Source organism: Arvicola amphibius, chromosome 1, assembly GCF_903992535.2.
Source record: "Arvicola amphibius chromosome 1, mArvAmp1.2, whole genome shotgun sequence".
Classification (NCBI taxonomy): Eukaryota; Metazoa; Chordata; class Mammalia; order Rodentia; family Cricetidae; genus Arvicola; species Arvicola amphibius.
The window spans coordinates 9,065,437-9,086,389 of record NC_052047.1 but is presented as its reverse complement, the minus strand read 5'-3'; the positions used below and the strand labels follow the sequence as shown (position 1 = coordinate 9,086,389).

General features: G+C 44.3%; 1 protein-coding gene across 2 annotated transcripts in view; it reads right to left on the bottom strand.

The window, feature by feature from the left end:
• Rasgef1b (RasGEF domain family member 1B) overlaps positions 1–20,953 on the bottom strand; it is a 34,260-nt gene that overhangs the window by 1,916 nt on the left and 11,391 nt on the right. Inside the window, exons 2-13 of one of the 2 annotated variants that reach the window (XM_038329901.1) lie at positions 20,420–20,602; positions 18,550–18,672; positions 17,943–18,080; positions 12,116–12,331; positions 11,571–11,645; positions 9,851–9,946; positions 9,643–9,745; positions 8,272–8,351; positions 7,536–7,631; positions 2,783–2,878; positions 2,143–2,266; positions 1,080–1,152 (exon numbers count right to left, since the gene is read on the bottom strand). In XM_038329901.1, coding sequence (XP_038185829.1) covers positions 1,080–1,152; positions 2,143–2,266; positions 2,783–2,878; positions 7,536–7,631; positions 8,272–8,351; positions 9,643–9,745; positions 9,851–9,946; positions 11,571–11,645; positions 12,116–12,331; positions 17,943–18,080; positions 18,550–18,672; positions 20,420–20,596 — 1,397 coding nt within the window. In that variant the 5' untranslated portion in view covers positions 20,597–20,602. The remainder of the gene's footprint in view (positions 1–1,079; positions 1,153–2,142; positions 2,267–2,782; positions 2,879–7,535; positions 7,632–8,271; positions 8,352–9,642; positions 9,746–9,850; positions 9,947–11,570; positions 11,646–12,115; positions 12,332–17,942; positions 18,081–18,549; positions 18,673–20,419; positions 20,603–20,953) is intronic. The other variant, XM_038329911.1, reaches the window with a different exon arrangement.

Below are 20,953 nucleotides of genomic sequence, written 5' to 3'. Positions count from 1 at the left end.
CCTCTCCTGTCAGTCATCAATCAAGAGGCCACCTAACAGGCCAAGCAGGTGGGGCCATTTTCTCAATTAAGTTTCCTCTTCCAAAATTATTCTAGTTTGTGTCAAGTTGACATAAAACTTGCCAGCACAGTTTACTTAGTAGGATGAAGGCAACTTCCACAGTGTGTTCACTGAAGGGAAACAGCAGGTGATGCGGAAGGTGTCTGTCCTTAGATGTGGGCTCAAGTCTGCACTGGTGTTCTGAACGTAGGAACAGCAGGAAAAGCATCTATGGAGAGCAGCTCACTGCTTCAAAGCTAATAGGTGCGTGAGAGGTTTCAGGCAGGAACCGCCATTCTAAAGAGTTTGCTGACATTTAAAAATCCTTTCTATGGTTGCTAGGCCTTGGCCAGCACCTGCAATGTCCCAGTGTTATTCTGGTGATGCGGATTATAGCCCAGGCTGGCTGCAAAACCACTCTGTAGGCCAGGCTAGCCTCAAACTTGCAATTCTTTTACCCCAGCCTCCCACACGCCTGGCTTGCAAAACCTCAAAATCATTCGGACCAGATAAACATTATTACTGAACATTTCTGAGTTTACACAGCTGTAAAGAGATCCCCACACCCATGCCTGAATTCAGCTAGCACGCGGCTCTCTCACTGCACATTTTTGGTTTCACCACTGAAGTCTTTGGTTACGTCAATTTTTTTGGTTACCATATACTGTGTGTAGAGTATACAGAGCCATGGGGAGAGCATGCAATTCATTCTTTCCTGTCAAGCCTTCTATTTGCAGCCTAACAACTGATTGCCACAGAACAGAGTAAAATAAAAGAATTACGGGTAGGTTTTGGTTTTTAAAATATATCTGGATTTCACATTCAGATACTGAGTTACAGAACTGATCTCTCTACTTCTTCAAATTCACACACACACACACACACACACACACACACACGAGCTGATACCTGGCTGGTAACTAATTGTTAAATGATACCCCACCTTCAACTCACCTTAATTTTAACCAGCATTTTTGTTGTTGCTTCACTCAAATAGAGTTTTAAGATTAGAACTAGTCAACAATAAAGTCTGAACTCACCTTAAAGACTTCCATCTGTCCTTCTCTATGTTATTTTCAGGTCCTTCGCTTTCGTAAGACGCCAAGTAGAGAGCTACAATCAACCAAAAGAAAGAGTACGGTGAGGGAGGCCTTCTGGTACCCGACCGCACGGCTAGGAAGACCTGCTTGCCTGAGCCTAACTTCCAGAACACCCTTCAGATACGGTGGAAAAACATAAAACAAACAGCACTTTGCTTCTCATTGACCAGCGCTACAAAACCTGCTTCTGATTGGCCATCTCAACAAAACTCCAGGGCTCTAATCTAAGCTGAAAAAGCACTTCATCACCCAAGAATTTATGAGGCAAAAACTTTCAAAATGCAAGCAACAGAGTGTTGTCGAAGTACTCAGGTTTATTTTATTCCTTACAAAGGAAAGGAAAGGAAAGGAAAGGAAAGGAAAGGAAAGGAAAGGAAAGGAAAGGAAAGGAAAGGAAAGGAAAGGAAAGGAAAGGAAAGGAAAGGGTCATGGCTCTTTCCTGGAGCCTCAGAACTTTAATAAAGGTCACATGCATGTTGTTTAAATCAGAAAGAACTTCATCTCAAAACTGTGAAAGTTGTTGTTGATCTTACTTATAGAGATGAGAACAATCAAGTTCTCTTCCCCACCCCCAAACAGGCAACAGGAATTCAAAATGGCGGTTGGGCAGACACCATCAACCCACCATGACAATACAACAGTCCAGCAGAGTAAGTTCTCAGGTCTTCTGCAGAAGACTCGACTGGTGAATCTTCCTGTGCAGAAGCAATCACTTTTTCCTGCCTCCACTGCCCAATGCTTTCACAGGTCAAGGCTTCCCATAGCTTTCTGAAATACTCTTTAATAGCTTTCTACTTAAGCTCATTATTGCAGAACAGGTATTAGGAAGGATGCTTAAATGCATTGTGTTTGGCTGATTAAAACCATTTTAGGGGTAAATCGCAAGAAAGAAAAGGGTGGATCAGCTCAGAGGCCTGGTTTCAGACGTGAGAGCCAACCAAGTAGGGACATTTATAGACAGGATCTGGGGGTGTTCAGGGCAGGGACACCCTGAAGGCCTCACCGTCTTCACTGAACACGGGCACTGAGAGCAGGTACTGTAGGACCTTCCGGTCATGCTCAAACGGACACTCCACCTGCTTCCATGTCATGAACTCGCTCACTTGTTTGGCCAGTTCCCAAAATTTCTGAAAGAGAATTAAAGAATTGTAGGGCAATTGTCAAGAATGAATGGGCTTGCAAGACACAACTCCGTTTGAAATGCACCCAGTTTTGGAACTTCGGGATCAACTCTTCTTCACTTAATTAACATTATATTTGCTAACTAGGGAGGGTGAGATCTAGTCATATTCCCTCAGGTGACAGCGCTGATGGGGTGACATCGTTACTAAGCTACTTGGTGGTGTGCATTTCTCACAGGCAGTAGGGGAATAGCAAGTTGTTCCAAGCTGTGGCTCTGCCTTGCTGCAGAAACAACCCACTCCCACTCCTATCCTTAATTTCAATATATTTAGGTTTTTGAGACAGGCTCTCACTATGTAATACTGGTAGGCCTGAAATTCACTATGAAGATCAAATTAGCCTCAAACTTGTGGTGGTAATCCTTCTGCTTCTGCTTCATAAGTGTTGAGATTGTGAGCCTGTCCCACCATCCCTCCCTAATCCCTCCTCTAGATAGTCGTACCCTACTTCATTACACTCACCTCAAAGTTGACATGGCCATTTGGAAGACGGTTGGCACAGCCCTCGTTGAGGAAATAAATATCTTTGATTAAGAGACTGAAGAATGGTATCACGATCTAGAAAGAAACAGATTCAGGGTTGCCTCGGTAAATAAGACATTTACCTTCTTGTTACAGACAGAAGTGGTTAAGGAACAATGTTGATTTGGATTACGTGGGAGGCCACATTGAACGAGGGTACACCCCACTCCACATGACAACACTTGCAACCTTACACAGTGTAGCCCAAGATGCAAGTGTCACCAAGACCCAAGCACAGTAGGGACTAGCACTATTGGCAAGTGGACAGGTACTTTCTGTACAGTTTTTCCTATTTTCTTCAATATTTAGCTTGATAAAATCAAAAGGTTCTGCCCAAAATGAAAGTATATAAAAGGATGCTATTCATTTAGTGATCCCTGATTATAGCAAAGCCCCAAAGGCACATGGCCTATCTCCTTGCTGTGCTCCAGAACGCTCCATCACCATTTAGACATCTACATTTTAGTTGACGTTTTCTTTCTCTTTTCTTTTTTAGTTGTTGTTTTATATTTTATCCTTGAAGCCTTTACTCAAGATAATGTGACAGCTGAAGGTTTTAAGCAACAGTTGCTACAATTTCCTGTTGAAGGAACCTGGCCGTGTCAAAGAACAAGTCCGTGCCTGCTGTCTAGGAAAAAACCCCTTGGGAGGACCTGGCACCGTCTGCAGCAAGACAGATGCTCCACGAGAAAGGGAGGGATAGAAATGTATGAAATAAAATTAAAGACTGAACAGAGGACAGTATGTGTCCCTGATGCTATGCTCTTGGCCTTGTTTCCTTGGTTTGAGGAGGTGGTACTTAGCCTAAAGGAGCAACCTTTAAAGGGACCCTAAGTCTGACCATGTCCATCACAAACAGAGATCAAAGTGCAGATACAGTAACTTTTATTTTTTCCCCTCAAAGGCAACATATTTGAATCAAAAAGTTCTGCAATGTAAATAATGCATCAAACAGATTATTTGGGAAATTCTGAAAACCCCAGGATCAGGTCTTTGAAGTCTCCTAAACTCATGACTCATGAGTGTGAAAATGACTTTTTGGCTCACACACAAACAGTAAGCAGCAATTCACTTCTAGAGAGAAATTCCGACTGTTTCCCCCCTGAAGTCATTTTCAAAAGGCTAAAACACCTTTGAAATTTTCATTTCATTGATCTCTGAGAATAATCAAATTTATCCTCAGCTTTACTTGTACCCTTGGCTACATCGTATCTGTTCTTGTCTGTGGAGCCCCTAAAGCAGAATTAGCAGGGAGTGTGTGTGCTTCCTTTCCCTCTGACGTTATGGGCACAGGGCTGGAACTAAGAGTAAGTCAGATCTGAACTCCGCCTCTTCCAAGGAAGCCTTCTGGCTGGGAGGTGTTGGGCTATGGACTCCAACCGGCAGAACCTAAAACACTGGCTCTACCACTGGCTAGTAATAAAAGCCAGGGGCTGGCAAAATGCAAGGATTTGTTTGTAGGTTTTGTTCTGTCTTAAGTGTATGTGCTGTTATTTCTGGTGTGGCCTAGGAGACACACACCTTACATTTTTAAGTCGCTGGGGGAGGTCCTCAAAAGAATAATGGCTTCAAGGTGCATGAAAAATCATGTGAAATTTTAACGACAGTGACCACAGGATTTCTCTGGAGGATGGCCTTGCTCATTCATCTAGACACTGGCTTTCAGCTACTATCCAAGTCCAGTTACTGTTAGAAGGCAATAAACACACATCATCCCCTGACAGCCTCGGGGAAACGGAGACAATGAAAATCAAGGGGTAGTAGTTGATGGGGCAGCAGCTTTGAAGCAAGACGTTCCTGGGTTACTCCAGTTCTTGGGGCTGGGCTGTGAGTCTCAGATACTGTCTTCGATTGGTACTTAGACTCACTCAGTTCTTGTCACAGCCTATAAGCCATGGGAGGCAGAATGGTTCCTTCTGTGAGTTTTTCCCTCAGTCAGTGTCCCTACATGATGCTCTACTACCAACAGGGTTATTCTTCCAGGAACTAGGCAACACAGCCAGCCTCCCTAAAGGCACTTGACTGCTGTGTCTCGTGCCCATGAGAAGGAGGGAATCTCAAACTTAATTTCCTCCTTCACTCATGGAAGTCCCCACCAGCTCTGCACAACCAATTGAACGGTGAAGAGGAGAAGAAAACAGTAACTCAGGATTGTTGTGAGATAAATATAGAGAACAAGTCTTGTTTCTATTAGGTCTTGCCAACATTATTAATGGGCAAACTTCTTAAGTAGCCATATATAAACTATTATATATATGGTGGGGTTGTATATTCCTGACTGGCCTGAAGACTTACTATGTAGCCAAGGGTAACCTCGAACTCCTCTAATTCTCCTGAGTGCTGGGATTTCAGGCATGGACCACCTCGTGTGGTTTTGTGTGGTGCTGGGGACTGAACTCTACTGGTTTTTGTGCATCCTAGATGAAGACTCTGCCAACTGAGTTACACTGTAAATTTCCCCCTTACATAATATTCTGAATCCTGGGACTGGAGAGCTGGCTCAGCAGTAAAGAGCACTGGCTGCTTTTCTAGAGGTCCCGAGTTCAATACCCAGCAACCACATGGTGGCTCACAACCATCTGTAGTGGACCTGATGCCCTTTTCTAAAGTGCAGGCATTCATACAGACAGAGCACTCATGGACATACACGTAGAATACATACATCCATTCTGAATTCATTTGGGTAATCTCAGCTACCAGGGAGGCTAGGCTGGAGGATTACAGGCTGAAGACCTGTCTTGGATTCTTTCTCAAAAACAAAATAGTACAATGATGGCTGGACATATAATATAGTTGAATAGCAGAGTGCTCCCTGGTAGGGTAAAACCCTGGGTTCGCTCCCTAGCACCGTAAAAGCAAAACATTCGTAATTCAGAGTCAGCCTTTGTACTTGAAGGTATTATCAGTTCCATGTCTAGAAACAGATGCTAATGAGGAGGGCCAAGTCGAAACAAACAGAATAGCAAAGGGATGGAAAACCACATAATCACATGAGGCATGGCTAAAAACCGAGAGCCACAAGCACTCGCAGGGAGGGAGACTACTCTGAGAGCCCCTCAGCACTCCTGTGTGGAAGAAAGGTTTGAATGGCTTCATAATAAGCACCTGGAACGTGCCTCCCTGACCACACAAACTGGAGATTTGAAAAAGATCAAAGACCATGACTCAAGATATGCTGCCCAGGAGACTGTAAAAGGGGACGTTGCTTTGGAGTAAAGAAAGTAATCCCTCAGCTCAAAATAAGAAAAGCAACCTCATTGTTTAATGAAGGATCGATTTAGCTGGACATGTTCTTATTTCTTATTTTTTCTATCAGCTTGCTTGTTTTTTTTTTTAATCAGCTACAAGGTGCAATATATAAATTTATGTAGAACTGGCTTTTAAAAGCAAAGCAGGAAGAATTTCCTAAGTGGTATAAACTGTAAATAACTAGGTTTGTTTTCTTTTCTGGGAACAACTGTTAAGGTTGCACAAGGGACCACTCTTGGTGGCTGATGATGGAGCAGCAGTCCTCAGACAGACAGGACTGCACAGCCTCCTCCCACCGCTCACTGAGGGCCACGTGTGAGCCCAGTGTCCACCACAGGTAGATGGGCATGGTCTCATAGCCTCCCTGCATCCTTCACTTCAGGATGTGGAGGTCCTCCCACACGTGTTCGTCTCCAGAAATCTGACCCACTTCCGATTAGATCGTTTCAGCAAAATAGAAACCCTAACAAACTCTCAGGCACCTGGACGTTTCCTCATTTAAAAACCAAAGTGAATATATTTGCAGTGTTTCTCAGAAGTCACCAGAGCCGGTATTTCGTGTGTGATGGCAGAAGGGTCACATGTTTAAAAGGAGATTTCGTCACAGTTCTTGAGCCTGATGATTCAGTGGGGACGTGACTTAGAAGCCGGGGAATGTTTTAATCCTGTTTTCCCAAGCTGGTTGAAAATACTATTTAACTCAGGGCAGAATTCAAATAGACAATAGCTGCCACTAAGAATCAGCATTAGCTGTTTATCATAATTGGACATTAATTCTCAAACAGCACAACAGACAATCTGTCCTTCCTCCACGAGGAACGGAGACAGAAATGGGCCAATGGGACCATCAGAGTCCAGAACTCCATAGATCCAGGGTGGTACTAATGGGTAGGGGACAAACGACAGGATCATTCATTTTTTTTTTTTTAGAAATTGCCCCTGTATTTTTCATGCCACCTACATATCCAATTAGTAACAGCAAGCCTAATGTTAGAGCAACTACCCTACTTTCTGAGAATAAATGACTGAACTGTAGGAGGTAAGCTAATTCTTCTGAAAGAAAAGGTTACATTAAGTGAGCCACTTTATGCAGAACTTAAATGTCTTTTCCCCATTAAACCAAATTACTCTCTAATGCTATTAGTCACCTATCACATGACTTAATTTACTGCCTTAAACACAAAGAAGACACTACAGAACACACCAAAAGCACAACAATGCAAGTAATATCGCAATATCCAATTGCAAAATTAGATTCCAAGTCCCTCCTCTTTGTCCACAGCTCGTCGCTGCTCTATCCCCTCCTCGTGTGCCAAGGGATACGATGTGTATAAATGCACTTCTCTTAGATCTGAGCTGGCAAAAACAGCCCCAGGGAGGGGTTCACAGTCAGTGTAAAACACGGCAACTCCCCAACAAGTAATCCACACTTTTCAGAGCATACCTTCTCTCTGCTGCTGTGAGCAGTCAGGGACCTTTGCGCTGCTCCTCGGAGAGCAGTTCTGTAGTTATAGAAATTGCTTGAAGGGTCCATCTGGTGCTGTAGAAAGGCAATGTTATTAACCACTCATTCTTTACTGTAGATGTTTACAAGATCATGTCTTTAACTATACATACAAATTCAAAGTTAGTTAGGGAATTCATAGAGGTATGATTTACCCATCACACACACTCCTCACACACACACACACACACACACAACCCCTCAGGGTTATACAGGAAGGGCTGCTGGTATTAACCAACTCTGCACAGAGTGGTGAATGACTATTCTAAGGCTAAGGGTGCTACACAGAAGTGTGCAAGGCAAACTGGGATGTTGACCTCTCTACTGTTCAGGATTCCGGGTCTATTCTGGCACACACAATCACATGATTCGGAAGTCAGCATCTTCCGTCAATCACTCCAAAATGCCACCTCTATTTATAAAATGACCAACCTTAAACCCAGTTTATGTTGCCCTACTCCAGCCAGATGCCTCTCCTACCTCTGGGTCTAAAAGCCTCTTCCTTTGATGGTCCTAGCTATTTAAGAGGCAGCACCACAGAGCAGAATTCCATCCAGGTGCCTTGCTGTTCTGCCCAGGCTGCCCGAAACTCAAAATCCTCCTGCCTCAGTCTCCTGAATGCTAAGATCGCAGGCACGCTCTCTCCACTCAACTCTGAAACATGACTTTCACATACCTCAAGAATGTCAAACTTGGCAGTCTTCACTTTGGCCCAGGTTTTTTTTAGTCTCGAGACCGGGCTCATGTTCATACCAGCTTCCCGTTTAAAATGCACATGGAGAGAAGAAAATCAAAATAGAAATGTAAGAAGTCACTCTAGCTTAGACTCCAAAAAAAGCATACGTTGCTAAGCATTAATAACTGAGTTCTGCGTGCGTGGTAACACCCTCGAGTTTTACACCGTTTCCTTGCAAACTCCTCCTCAGCTAGGGCTGAGCACAGTTTTAGGAAAAAACAGTAAACATTTTAGGGTACACAGGCCATATGTGGGGCACGGCACTGCCACGCTGTACCACGTGAGCAGCCACAGAAACACGGAAACACGGCCATGGCTGCCGTCCATCCACACTTTACGCATAGATGCCAGGCTTATGCTTTGCTGAAGTAGGGTCTCAAGTGGCTCAGACTGGCTGGACTTGGCTTTGAAGTTAAGACTTGAATTCAAGACCCTCCTCCTTCATCTCCTACGTGTTAGGATGAAAGGCAAAAGACTCCGTACCTGACTAGATATTGAAGTTTGAATTTAGATTATATTTGTATGTTAAAAATTCTTTTTTTCCCCATTTTTCCCAATCACTTCAAAAAATGAGAACTCTAGTTAAATAAACAAAACAAGACAGTGGGTGACTGGGCCACAGGTTGTCCTTTGATGACCTGTTTCTCTTAATATGAAAGTTGGTGCTGCTGACTGATGCTCTACTCACTTGTCTCCAGCATTCAGCTGGAATGAGTGGCATTATTATTATTATTGGTTTTTCTGTACATTTTTCTCTGCTCCTCTCCCTGCTTCTCCCCTCCCCTTCAACCCTTCCCCCAAGGTCCCCATGCTCCCAATTTACTCAGGAGATCTTGTCTTTTCTACTTCCCACGTAGATTAGATCTATAAGTCTCTATTTGGGTCCTCATTGTTGTCTAGGTTCTCTGGAATTGTGGTTTGTGGGCTGGTTTTCTTTGCTTTGTGTTTAAAAAACAATTATGAGTGAGTACATGTGATAATTGTCTTTCTGAGTCTGGGTTACCTCACTCATGAGCTTTTACAGATAGATATTTAACAGAGGATAAATGAACTAAAGGTGTTCAATGAATTCAAGCTTACTAAGGAAAGAATATACATCCTTGCACCAGTTTGGTTCCATAAAGCATTCTGAATGCTCGGAATTACTCCAGATTAAAAAGAATACAGTTATCAGGAAAGAAAGATTTCCTTTTCTTTCCTTCCTTTCTTTAATTTTTGTTTTCTTCAGGATAGAGTTTCTCTGGAAAGAAATTTTTCAATGGATTCATTTTGAAAGCCCCATAAAACCAGTGTTTTCACAAAAACACTCACAGATTATCGCCATCAAGGAATTGAAGTTTCCAATGTTGAAACACTCCCGAGCCACGTCGATGAAGTACTCAATCATCCTCGCTCTGTGTTTCTTCTTCACAGGCTGTTAGGAAAATGACAATGAGTAGCAGGTACCCAGTACGTGGGCCCAACTGTTAGAAAGCAAGCAGGAAAACAGGTTTGAGAAAAAAAAAACGCATTCTCTCACCATGCAGATTTCTGTAGCAACCAAGTAGCTTAGGCGATTGAACCACTCTACGTAAGCTTCTAAGTTCCTCGTTTTCTTCCGTTCAGTGTAGCAAGTCTGTGGGGAGAGCAATATGGACAGGTGAGGCCTGGAGTACACGCTGATGCACCCACAGAAGTGCCTCCCTCTCCCTCCCGAGAAACTATGTTCCTCTGGGGTCATGTGTTCTCAGGTCCTCAACTCCAAAGAAGGATTTGCTGGTTCATTTTAACCATCAGCTTACCACAAGTGAGAATCTGACGGGAGAGACTATTAGTGGGGAATTCTCTAGATCTGGCTGGCCTGCCTGTGTGTGGGAGACTTGTCTTGATTGTTAAAGAATGAAGGAAACAAAGCCCAGCTCACTGAGGGTGGCACCATTTTCTCGGGGCAGGGGTGCTAAACGGTATGAGGAGCAAACGCTGACTGGGCATAGCAAAGGAAGCCAGTAAGGATACAGGCCGGGCTGTACTTAACTTCTCTCTACTCCATTTTTTTTCCTTTAAAGGTAAAAGCCTTATTTTTGAGGAACTTGTTGCCATATATTTTTTAGAGAGAGCAACATAAAAAAGCAAAAATGTTGCCCTTCCTCCATCCAAGGAATAAATAAGGGCATAAAACCTTTCCTTAAATGGTGGCATGTTTCTCTCTGCTCTTGACTGTGTGGGATGACTAGCTGCTTGAATTCCAACCTTGATTTCCCCTCCGTAGTGTTCTGGAATCTGGAAGTGTGAGGAAATAAGCCCCTTCTCCCTAAGTTACTTATTGTCTGGATACTATATCACAGCAATAGATGTAACTAGAACAAGGGTTGCAGGCTCAAACAGGATGTAAATGCCAATTGCTATCAACACAGCAAGGAGTGGCTGAGTGCACAGGGCTAGTAACCCCTCTCTCACATTTAGATGGGAGACAAGATGTTGGAGCACCATTTACCCAAAGATAAATGGAATTCTACGCTATTACTCTCTTGTGTAGGGTGAACGGCGGCACACTGTTCAAAAGCAGAAGCTCATCTTATCTTGGAGTTCAAGGCCATACTTGAAGAGGTTCATTAATCCCTCTTTCCTTCCTTTCAGAAGACACAAACAAAAAAGTCCACTGGCGTCCTACTGAAAATTATGTCTTCACTTCCCATGCTGAGTGAAACTAGTCTAAGGCCGGAAACAGCTGTGGCCTTGTCTCCCGGAGAGACTTCATCAGTAGGTGAAGCAGCCACAGATCACCTAACAATTCAAAATGCTTCTAGAGGTCACTCTAGGAAGAAAAAAAAAAACCTGTGCATGTGTTCATGGAATGGATAGTGTCGGTCCAGGACCATGTTCTTTCTGTGTGTGCTTTGCCATAACACTGTCGTGAGGGATTGATTCACTTACAGCAAGGGACCAGGCTAACTGGAGCTCTGCTGGGCAAGCTGGATGCGCATCCTGTCTCCTGCCCCTGCTGCTGAATCACAGGCAGACTATTCTCTTTGATTTTCTTTCTGGCTTAATCTGCTAAAACCATTATATGCTTTTATCGTCTACCTTCAGCACCACAAACACTTGGATCTTGCCAGGAAGGGCTGCTTAAATTCCTAAATAAGGAGGAAGTGATGGAGTAAACTATTGTACAGGCACTTAGAGACCCAGCCCAAGAAAACAACAGTGAATCACACACAGCTAATGAAAAACACAAAAGCAAACAACTTGATCCTGATTACCTTATCGTTGTCCAAAGGGTCCTTCTGCACAAACGCCTGAACAAATTCTTCTGGACCAATGTAATTGAGTCTCTCCTGAAACAAAAGCCAACAATATTAAATAAACAATATTAAATAAACAATATTAAAGAAAATGAGAAGAAACAGATAACTACACTTCCCCTTATTAATTTTGCCAGCACCCCCAAATTTCTTAGATTATAAAATAAGCTTTTAGCCCTAAATACTTTCTTCATCTTCAAGAGGTGAAAGGAGATGTTTCATAAGACAGCTGAAGAATGAACAGTTATAGGAAAATAATTAGAGGCAGAAGATAAAGAAGGTCAATAAACCTTGCTTTCCCTCGTCTTGTTTAGTATGTGTTTATGAGTAAATTCCTAGGATATCAGAAGCATCCGTATTCAAATGCCAAAAACAAAACACGCTTCAGTTGTTTTGTGGATTGCTCCCCTTTTGAGTTATTCTGACCTTTATCAGCAAACACAGTCTCGTTGCCAAAGCAAACAATTCTGGGGCCACAAAGGGCAAAGAAGATAGGGCCTTACCAGCTCGATGTGAGTCAGCTGCTGGGCCAACGTGTAAGGGTCGCTGCAGACCGTCATGATGTCGCGCTGTATGGACTGGGGCTTGGTCTTCAGGACCGTGAGCCGGTCTGTGGCTGTGGAGCTGAGTTTCGCCAGGACCTCCTCGTACTGGCTGAGGGCGGCCAGTTTTCGGATGAGACTCTGCATCATCTGCTGGACGTTCTTTCGGTACGTCTGCTAGGAAGCAAGGGGAGGATGACACCCTTGACCTGCCCGTCCTTGGCCAACCTCAGACACCCTGCCTTCAAACGCTTTGAGCTCCACCGGCTTCGAGGAGACCCATACACAGCAAAGTGTTCAAAAGCCTAGGTTTATTGGACCATTCTCTTAGAATGCTTTTGAGAATGTCATTCAGGCTGGGCCTTGAAAACACCTCAGAAACGTCAGGTTAGCTAGGGAGGTGGCCCAGTGTAATGAATACTACACACAAGGAAGTGTTCTCTAGTGAGAATATGCCTGTTCACTTCTGTTAGATGAAACCAACGCGTATCTCAAAGCAGATCATCCTCTCCCTGGGTTCCTATAGCCGCCTGCATGACTTCTCCATTCCTATCACTGAGCCCCATTCTGCTGAGGGCGTGGAAGCTATGTGACCCGAACGCACCTTACTTGCCACTCCCTTGTCATTCACCTTCCTGACTCTCACATCTGCAGTGGAACTGGATACCCATTTTTGTTATCTGACCTAGTTTTTGATTCATGTCCATTTTTTCCCCATTCATGAATTGATATTGATGTCCACACACACTCTGACGTGGGGCAGTTCCCACCACAATGCTACTATCTGATGCCACCCTGTTTAAGATTTCATCGTGCTATTCTCGTGACATTTAAAGTAAGTGATTTCTAAACTGTTTCCTGTATCATAGGTTAAGTATCAACTTCTTGCCTTTTTAAAACACTTAAGGCAAGAAATGACTTCCCAGTCAATCCATTCATCATCTATCCATCCATCATCCTTCTAGCCATCCATCCATCATCCATGCATTCACTGTGATCCATCCATCCATTCATCCATCATCCATCCATCATCCATTCATGCATCCCTACCCCCTCCCTCTATCCCTTCTTTGAATATAATTATTTAATGCAGTGTTGCTCTTGTCTTCCTTTTCTGGCCTCAAACTGCTAACAGCAACTATCCTTCTAGGTAAATGATGCTGCCTGTGTAGACAAGAGGAATGCAGGCTGACACAGTGCCAGCTGGTCACTTAGGCTGACAGTCCCAGGGAGTCTACCAAGGCAGGCAGGCCCGTGCTTATGCCTCACTGGCTTTTTAAAATGTGCCCGATACCATCTGCCAGGATTAGCAATTTGAAAATTATAAATCTAAAAGGCATAAAAATTATCTTTTTTCTAATTTGGCTTAGAGTGTGTTTAAACACACACACACACACACACACACACACACACACACACACACCTGTAGCTGTTCACAATAAGGAAATTACAAATCTGAAAATGGCTACATCTCACGTAGGCAGAGGTTCAAAGCAACCACTGCCTTCTCCATCTTTTTTTCGTCTCTACCTGGCAATGACATCAAACAAGCTCTTAAGTGGGCCCACCGTGTAACCTTTGTCTTTCTCTACTTTCCCAGAGTGAGTGGGGCCTGAGGACTGGGAGTTCAAAGTCATTCTAGGGATTAGCCTGAGATACATAAGAACCAGTCCCCCCCCCAAAAAAAACCCACCTTTAAACACCCATCTAGGACTAGAGGTGGAAGTTGGTAGTCTAACACTCAGAAAATGTGTCTTTCTTTGGTACCCAAACCAATCAAAGCTAAGGAATGTGCTTCTCCTTTCCCACCCCAACCTCGCCTTTCTTTGGGAACACTGAGATACACTAAAACTAACTTGTGTTCACTTCAATCTTCTGTACCAAATGTCCTTATAAATGCCTACATGAGCGCTCCTGCTACTTCTTAAAATTATGCAAAGAGTTCCCAATACATTTCTCTTCTTGAGACACTTCAGCTGCACCGTGTACCATCCTGAGTAGAAAACATGTTGTGAGGTTGCCTTTTTGCAGTCATTAAAATCTATTTACAAGAGTAACCCACAACTGCCATTACTAAAATATGAAACACAGCATGACGTGGCTAAGGGGATATTGGTCAAATATTGGTCAAATTCTTCTAAGAAGAACTCAAAGGTTTCTAAACGGAAACTTACTTCCCTAAACCCACCGTTGTTCAGGTGTCTGAACCTGTACACAGATGCATACATGCCAAGGGGGCGCTCTGGGAGGATGCACACAAACTGGCAACACCTGGCGTTGTGCAGAGAGGAGGGATTGGTATTTTTACATTGATTCCTACACTACTTGATTTGGTGCAAATACAGTGGAAGGCCACATGGTGGTATTTCTCGGATATCATATGCATGAGACATGTGTAGGAAAGTTCTTTTTCACTTGGAAAAGTGAAAAACTAATCTTCAAAATGTCCATTATTTTACATCCTACATGGGTTGTCTTGGCACCTCACGCCTCATCTCCTCCTTCTCAGGGTCCCTCACACAAGAGACTTTGGGTAGAAACGGCCATTTTTCTTCAGGTCCCAGCAGAGTATCAGTGGGCAAAAGAAAAGGCTGAGTAGGAACAGTCTGCAGTCTGGGTCCACGCGGAGGATTCCCACTGAGCAGGGGTGAGTACTGGGAGAAAGATGGGGGAGAGGGTACTGGCAGAAAGATGGGGAAAGGAGTACTGGGAGAAAGATGGAGGGAGGGGGTACTAGGACCCTTTTCAGTCTCTTGCTTTCATCTGATCCCATTTGAGGAGTGAGGTTCTGTGTGGTTAAGCATGCTTCCTCACTGAGTCACGAACTGCTAAATGTGTACTTATTCTTTTTTATGACTTCAGTTGCCAGAGACAGTAATTACCTGGCAAATAAAGACAGAAGTTCTCATAGAGACCAGCCCCTTGAGGAAGAGAAAATCGCATTTTACCCACTCCAGCCATTTGTCATGGAATTCAATCATTAGATTCATTTCATGATTCTTCCAGGCGAGCCCCAATAAACCACTCCATTTGGGGCAAATCCCCAGGGGAGAAGCATATTAAGCCAAATTATGTGGAACTGTCCTAGCAGATTCTAAGGAACCTGACTAAATTATATACAGGGCACACCTGGATTTACTGAGTGCCAAAATCCTTCCCTGAAGTCAGAGGCAAGAAGCAACAGGCCCTGGTTCAAACCCAAGCTTCTTCCGCAGGGAGGAATGATGTCTCCCCATTCTCGCAGTTGACTTCTTTGTTTATCCGCTCAGTTTTTCTTTCATTCATTCATTCATTCATTCATTCATTCATTCATCTGTTCAGATATTCTGAGAACCAACTATGTGCCAGGTATTCAAAGAGGAGTTAAAGATGTCACAGGGAACAAAGTGAGCAACATCTAAAGTCCATCGGAGCCACAAACAATTTAGCACAAATCCCAGAGTACTGTGAAGCAAAAAGCACAAAAGCCAAGAATGGGAGGGGCTGGGACTGGAGCTGTGGAAGGTCTCTCTGAGGAGAGAGGTTTAAACACGTGACAGGAAGGAGATGGCCAAGACAATACATGCAGCAAGAGCCTCTACTGCACCAACAATAGCCACTCAGTGTCACGGTTTATGGAGATGGGAAGGGAGCGAGCAGTTTAGTGGATGAGGCAGAGCATACTCCATTCGGGCAACGGTTATGTGTGGACCAGTTCCTAAAGTCTGGATAAAAGCAGCTGAGGAAAGGCGGCTTCCTGTGACATCCCGGCCAGTCAAGGCAGATGCAGCCTCCACTAGACAAAGTTCTTGTTTTCCTAGGAGTTCTTTCTCATGCCATGCCATCATCAAAGCCAGCTGACTTTTCATGGTGTGGAAAGAGAAGGCTAGTAACACATGCCAACAAGAAGTTGGAGTCAGAAGGCTGTTTGACCCTCTTCTCATGTCACCCAATCCCTGGAGGCTTGACCTTGTTTATAAAGATCAGATCTCAGTTGGCAAACAGAAAGGATCACCATCTCTGATTTCATGATAAGAAAGACCAACAGCCATCAATAAGGCATTTTCAAATCACTGCATTTTATCCGTTAAAAAAAAAATCAAGCGTTCCTTTTGGGAAGAAACAGTTATGATCTAATTTCTCTCTGAAAAAGCTACAGAGAACAATTAGCCAGCAGTGTCAATAGCTCTGTACAACTGAATGGAAATGAAAATTTGATTGTGACTCAGGTAGGTCCTCACCTTCATACAGAAACAGCCCTAGGATGGCACCTATCTTGGTCACAAACCAAAGCCACTGAGCCAACCCTGACCCTGCCAAGCAGCCAGTAGCAGTCACCCAGAAGAGAATGCCTGCAGTAATGCCACCCTGGTGGGCTTTCACCTTTGTGGGTGCTCATTCACAGAAGCAAGAACCTAAGGCGGGAAAACCGACAAGAACACTGTGCGCTCACAACCAGCTGGGAGTTCCACACGATGGCTTAAAGCAACAGTGAACGCCCCTGAGTTGAATGCCACACAAGACAACTGAGCGCAGCGCTCTCAACAGCCAGGTTTTCCTAATTTCTCTGATCTCGGCTTAGGAAAATGGCAGCGTGAGCATTCCCGTGAGTCAGGACAGGTGTCTTGAGCTCTTATCTCTGCAGCACGAAGCTGAGAAATCAGCTTCTCCCAGGGAGCTGTCATGGAGGGGACAGTGTGTCAATGGAAAGGACATCCCTGCCCTGTCAGGTACCCCGGCTACCTTTCTCTAGGTGACAGTGCTACACCGTGCCAAACTTACTCCCAGACGCTTATCTGCCACACGGAAACTACAAACATATTCTTGCCCGGCAAGCCTCGACACACAAAGTTAGCCCTCCAGGCCTGCTTCAAATACCTCAGCTCTGTTGAAGCTGCTTAGCACCTGCTATCAAAGGCTCAGTTGGCAAAGGTGATATTTATGGAAGATGACCTAAGAGTCCTGCTTTGAACCTCCACTTATTCCAGGTCCTAGCCTTGAATCTACTTCCGGCACCAGAATACTTGGATTGTTTCCTGCACGCCACCCCCAGCCCCTGACACTCTAGTTCCACGAATTACCTTTGTTAATTATACAACACTTCATGCTCTCCCTTTGATCAGAGTGTGCGCTGTGAACACCATAAAAGAGCCAGCGAAGCCTCCTGTGCAAAATCCTGCCTAAGAAGACTTTGTCGTCTCTTGTTTTCATTGCATTCATCACCACGCGGGCTCATGTATGCCACACGAATGTTCTACCAGCCCCAGATGTCTAAGTTTTTCATCTAATGTCCGGAATCAGTAGGATGCTTTTTCCATCCCCTGTAAATTATGTAACCAACTGTATTTCCCTTTCATCTGGAATGGACCAATCACAGCCGTCCTTTCTAGATGCACTGGCTCTCAGCACCGGCATATGTGCATTCCCCCTCCTTAGTGTGGACTGTCTATTTCTACATAAGTTATTAATATGCTATTTAGTTATATCTACTGTAAGTGTAGGTAGACACACAGAGAGAAGAATTAATATGTGAGCTGGGTCAAACCTTTGAAGAAGGTAGACCAAAGTGGAATAAAAACAAAATGCACCTGGCCACACGAATTAGCATGAACACAGCCGGAAATAACAACCTAAAACTCCAGATCACACTCACCACATGACACACCAAAAAGGCCAACATATGCTATGTTGAGGGCTGGCTGAGGGCAAAAGGAAAAGGCAGCACTGAGTTCTGGGCCAGTTCAGCCCCACTTCCCACCCAGGTTCCACCTGGAAACCCCGTTGGCTCCACTACATTCCCGTGACCAACCTCCTCGCCGCTGGCCATCCTGTGTGCCAGGTCCTTTAGGTTTCTCATCATTCTCTCGTCCCGGAAGTCATAAGGAAACGTTTCCGTCCACTCTGTCAGGAGTTGAAGAATTTTAGGTGCAATTTTTCTCATCTGGTTCTAGGGAGAAAAAGAAATCTACATCAGGGGTATCCACCACCAGGGTCTGCGTTAAATAAATAACCAAAATAACTCAAAATTCTGGTGCTGCACGTTCTCTGGGGAAGAAGCAACAGCTATAGACCCCTTGATAGCAATGCCAAGTATAGTTAACAACGGCAGGACAGGGGTCCTCTGTGACTTTTATACTGCTCCTTGTTTTGCATCTTATTTTTGCAGTGTTAGGGAGCTAACCTAGGGCCATACACAAAGGAGGTAAGCGGTCCATCACTGGCCTACTTCTGCAGCCCTACCCCACGATCTTCACGCCATTCCCAATTCCATACAAACCGGCCATTGTGCCAGTTAGGCACGTCAGCCTGGGGCTACGTGGAAGTCTCTTTTGGAAACCATCACCACGAAATCTAAGTCAGAGTTAGCAGATCTAAAACAAAACAACAAAACCCATAAAACTCACGTGCTGCATTACCTTATCACTGTCCCCTTCGCTGAGTCGCTGGTGCTCCACACACAAGTGGCAAACCTTGGCCATCAGCTCGTACGGATGCATGAATAACCGGGAGCTGAGCAGGAAGGTGAATATATACGTTCTCTGCAGCAAGAGAGAGAGAGTCGTCTTCGTCACGACCTCTCTTGAGTTTGCACCATCCCCGCACACTATAATCTCGTGCACTGGAGCTAAGAGGCTGTGGGGTTCTGGTAAATGCCAAGTCCCCTCCATTGTCACTTTATCTTTCCCCTTGAAACACACTAAAAATCACAGGATAAATTCGACTCCCGAAATGGCCCAGAGGACATTTTCTTATCTGTCATCAGGGAGCCAGGACATATTTGTTTTCCCGTGTCATCAAGAAGAATGAAATTCAGCCCAGAGAGAATCGAGGCTGGCTTAAATAGGTTACACACACTGAAGAAGGTTACATGTCCACATACTCTTTTAACCAATAAATAAAAATGAAGAAACAGAAACCCACCTACCCTACCCGCCTTCAGTCAAGAACTGCCCAGTGTGTTCCATGCAGCACGCACAGTGTTTGTGTTACAACGTTCGAAGGCTGACTTTCCACTGACCTACTGGCTTGCTCAAGACTAAGCTCTCTGATAAAGCACAATACAGCACTATATACTTTTCTCAAGCAACCACTGATGAAGTGGTGCTTATTTATCTTAACAGTTTCAGGTTCTCCAGCAAAAGAGGGATTCCATGGGTTGTTGGCTCCCCCAGCCCTCCTTCGGCACCTTCAGTGCTTCATAAACACTTACAGTACTGAACAAGGGATTCCTTATACTCTCGATAACAAGTTTTCCCTGTCTGGGAACATATTTGAAAATGCTATGTCATGAATCACGCGGAGATAACTCAGTTAAGGACATTATGGTGAATTGCCATCGGCAAGCGCACGCTCTCCTTTGCACCACGAGTTTATGATTGTATTTATAAAACCTAATAAATGTGGTCTCTAGGCATTTCCAGGAACTCACCATCAATAAACGGCTGCCCGTTAAACTCAACCTTCTTGTCCTTCTAAATCCCCCTGAACAGACACAAGAGGGGAGGGGCACTCAGTTGGCCCAGAAAGGACACCTGGCTTAACTGCTGATACTAAGAGGAATCAGTGAGTAGATACATGTCCCCTCCTGCCTCTCGGAACAACCAAGACTGAGATAACATACAGCGGCCCTCCTAGGTTAGAAAGTGCCGTCTATGCGAGCGTATCAAGGGAAAGCAAAAGCGAGGCCAACACCACCTGACGTCTGATCTACAAATCACTGCATCTGTGTGTAGCTTATCTCTCTCTATGGACTTTCCCTGGGTATGTTAAAGTCACGTGACAGAAGCACCCAATGCTCTCCTTAATTGCATTTTCACAGAGCAAGACATCAGCATGGATCAAGTCTACAGATATCTCTTGATTTAGACAGACTAAAATGTGGTGGACAACCTAAAAAAAATCCGATGTGGAGACTTTGCCCATCTGACCCATCCCCAGGCTCAATTTGGTCTCAGAACTTTCAATGATTACTGTATAATTTCTTCTTGGAAAAAAATTCTTAGTGACCACGTAATTTCCCAGCAAGGATAGTATGTATAGCGTACTGTAATTTCTTTTTTTTTTCTTTTTTTCTTTTTTTGGTTTTTTGAGACAGGCTTTCTCTGTAGCTTTGGAGCCTGTCCTGGAACTAGCTCTTCTAGATCAGGCTAACCTCAGACTCACAGAGATCCACCTGCCTCTGCCTCCCGAGCGCTGGGATTAAAGGCATGAGCCACTACTGCCCGGCTCATACTGCAATCTCTAAGCCATACCAAAAATGGGTTTCAGAGGAACACCAATACCTACATCTGGATAGTAATCCACATTGGGTACTAAGTGTTGGATAAGTGCCTCCAGAGATCCAGAAAGGAGGTTGTTGTCATGGTAACATAAGCCCCCGCAGCTGTCCTCTGCAGACTGGTAGAGGTTTCGGTTATAACCACTGCTGTCAAACATTGCTGAAAAGGGAGGTGTCTGAGGCATACTTTCCTAAAAAGAATGAAAAACAAGAAAACACAGTCATGAGTGACATGTGATATGAAAAGTAAGATTTCATCAGCAATTCTCATAACAGCGGAAGACACGCAGCTTGAGGAAATAGCTGTGACACACTGTCAGAACCAGGAAGAGCCAAAGTGCTCTGAGTTCACACGTACACACACACACATGCAATCAAATATTACAAACTGCTTAGATCCAGTCTGGACTGTAATCCACATGGTGTCATTTTTACACACGCTCCTTTACAGTCACTTGTGAACAGGTGTAGAGGAACCTGGCCCCAGTTGCTTAACCTCACTGAGCCAAGGATTTTCAAGTCAAGACATCGCCAGGATGAAT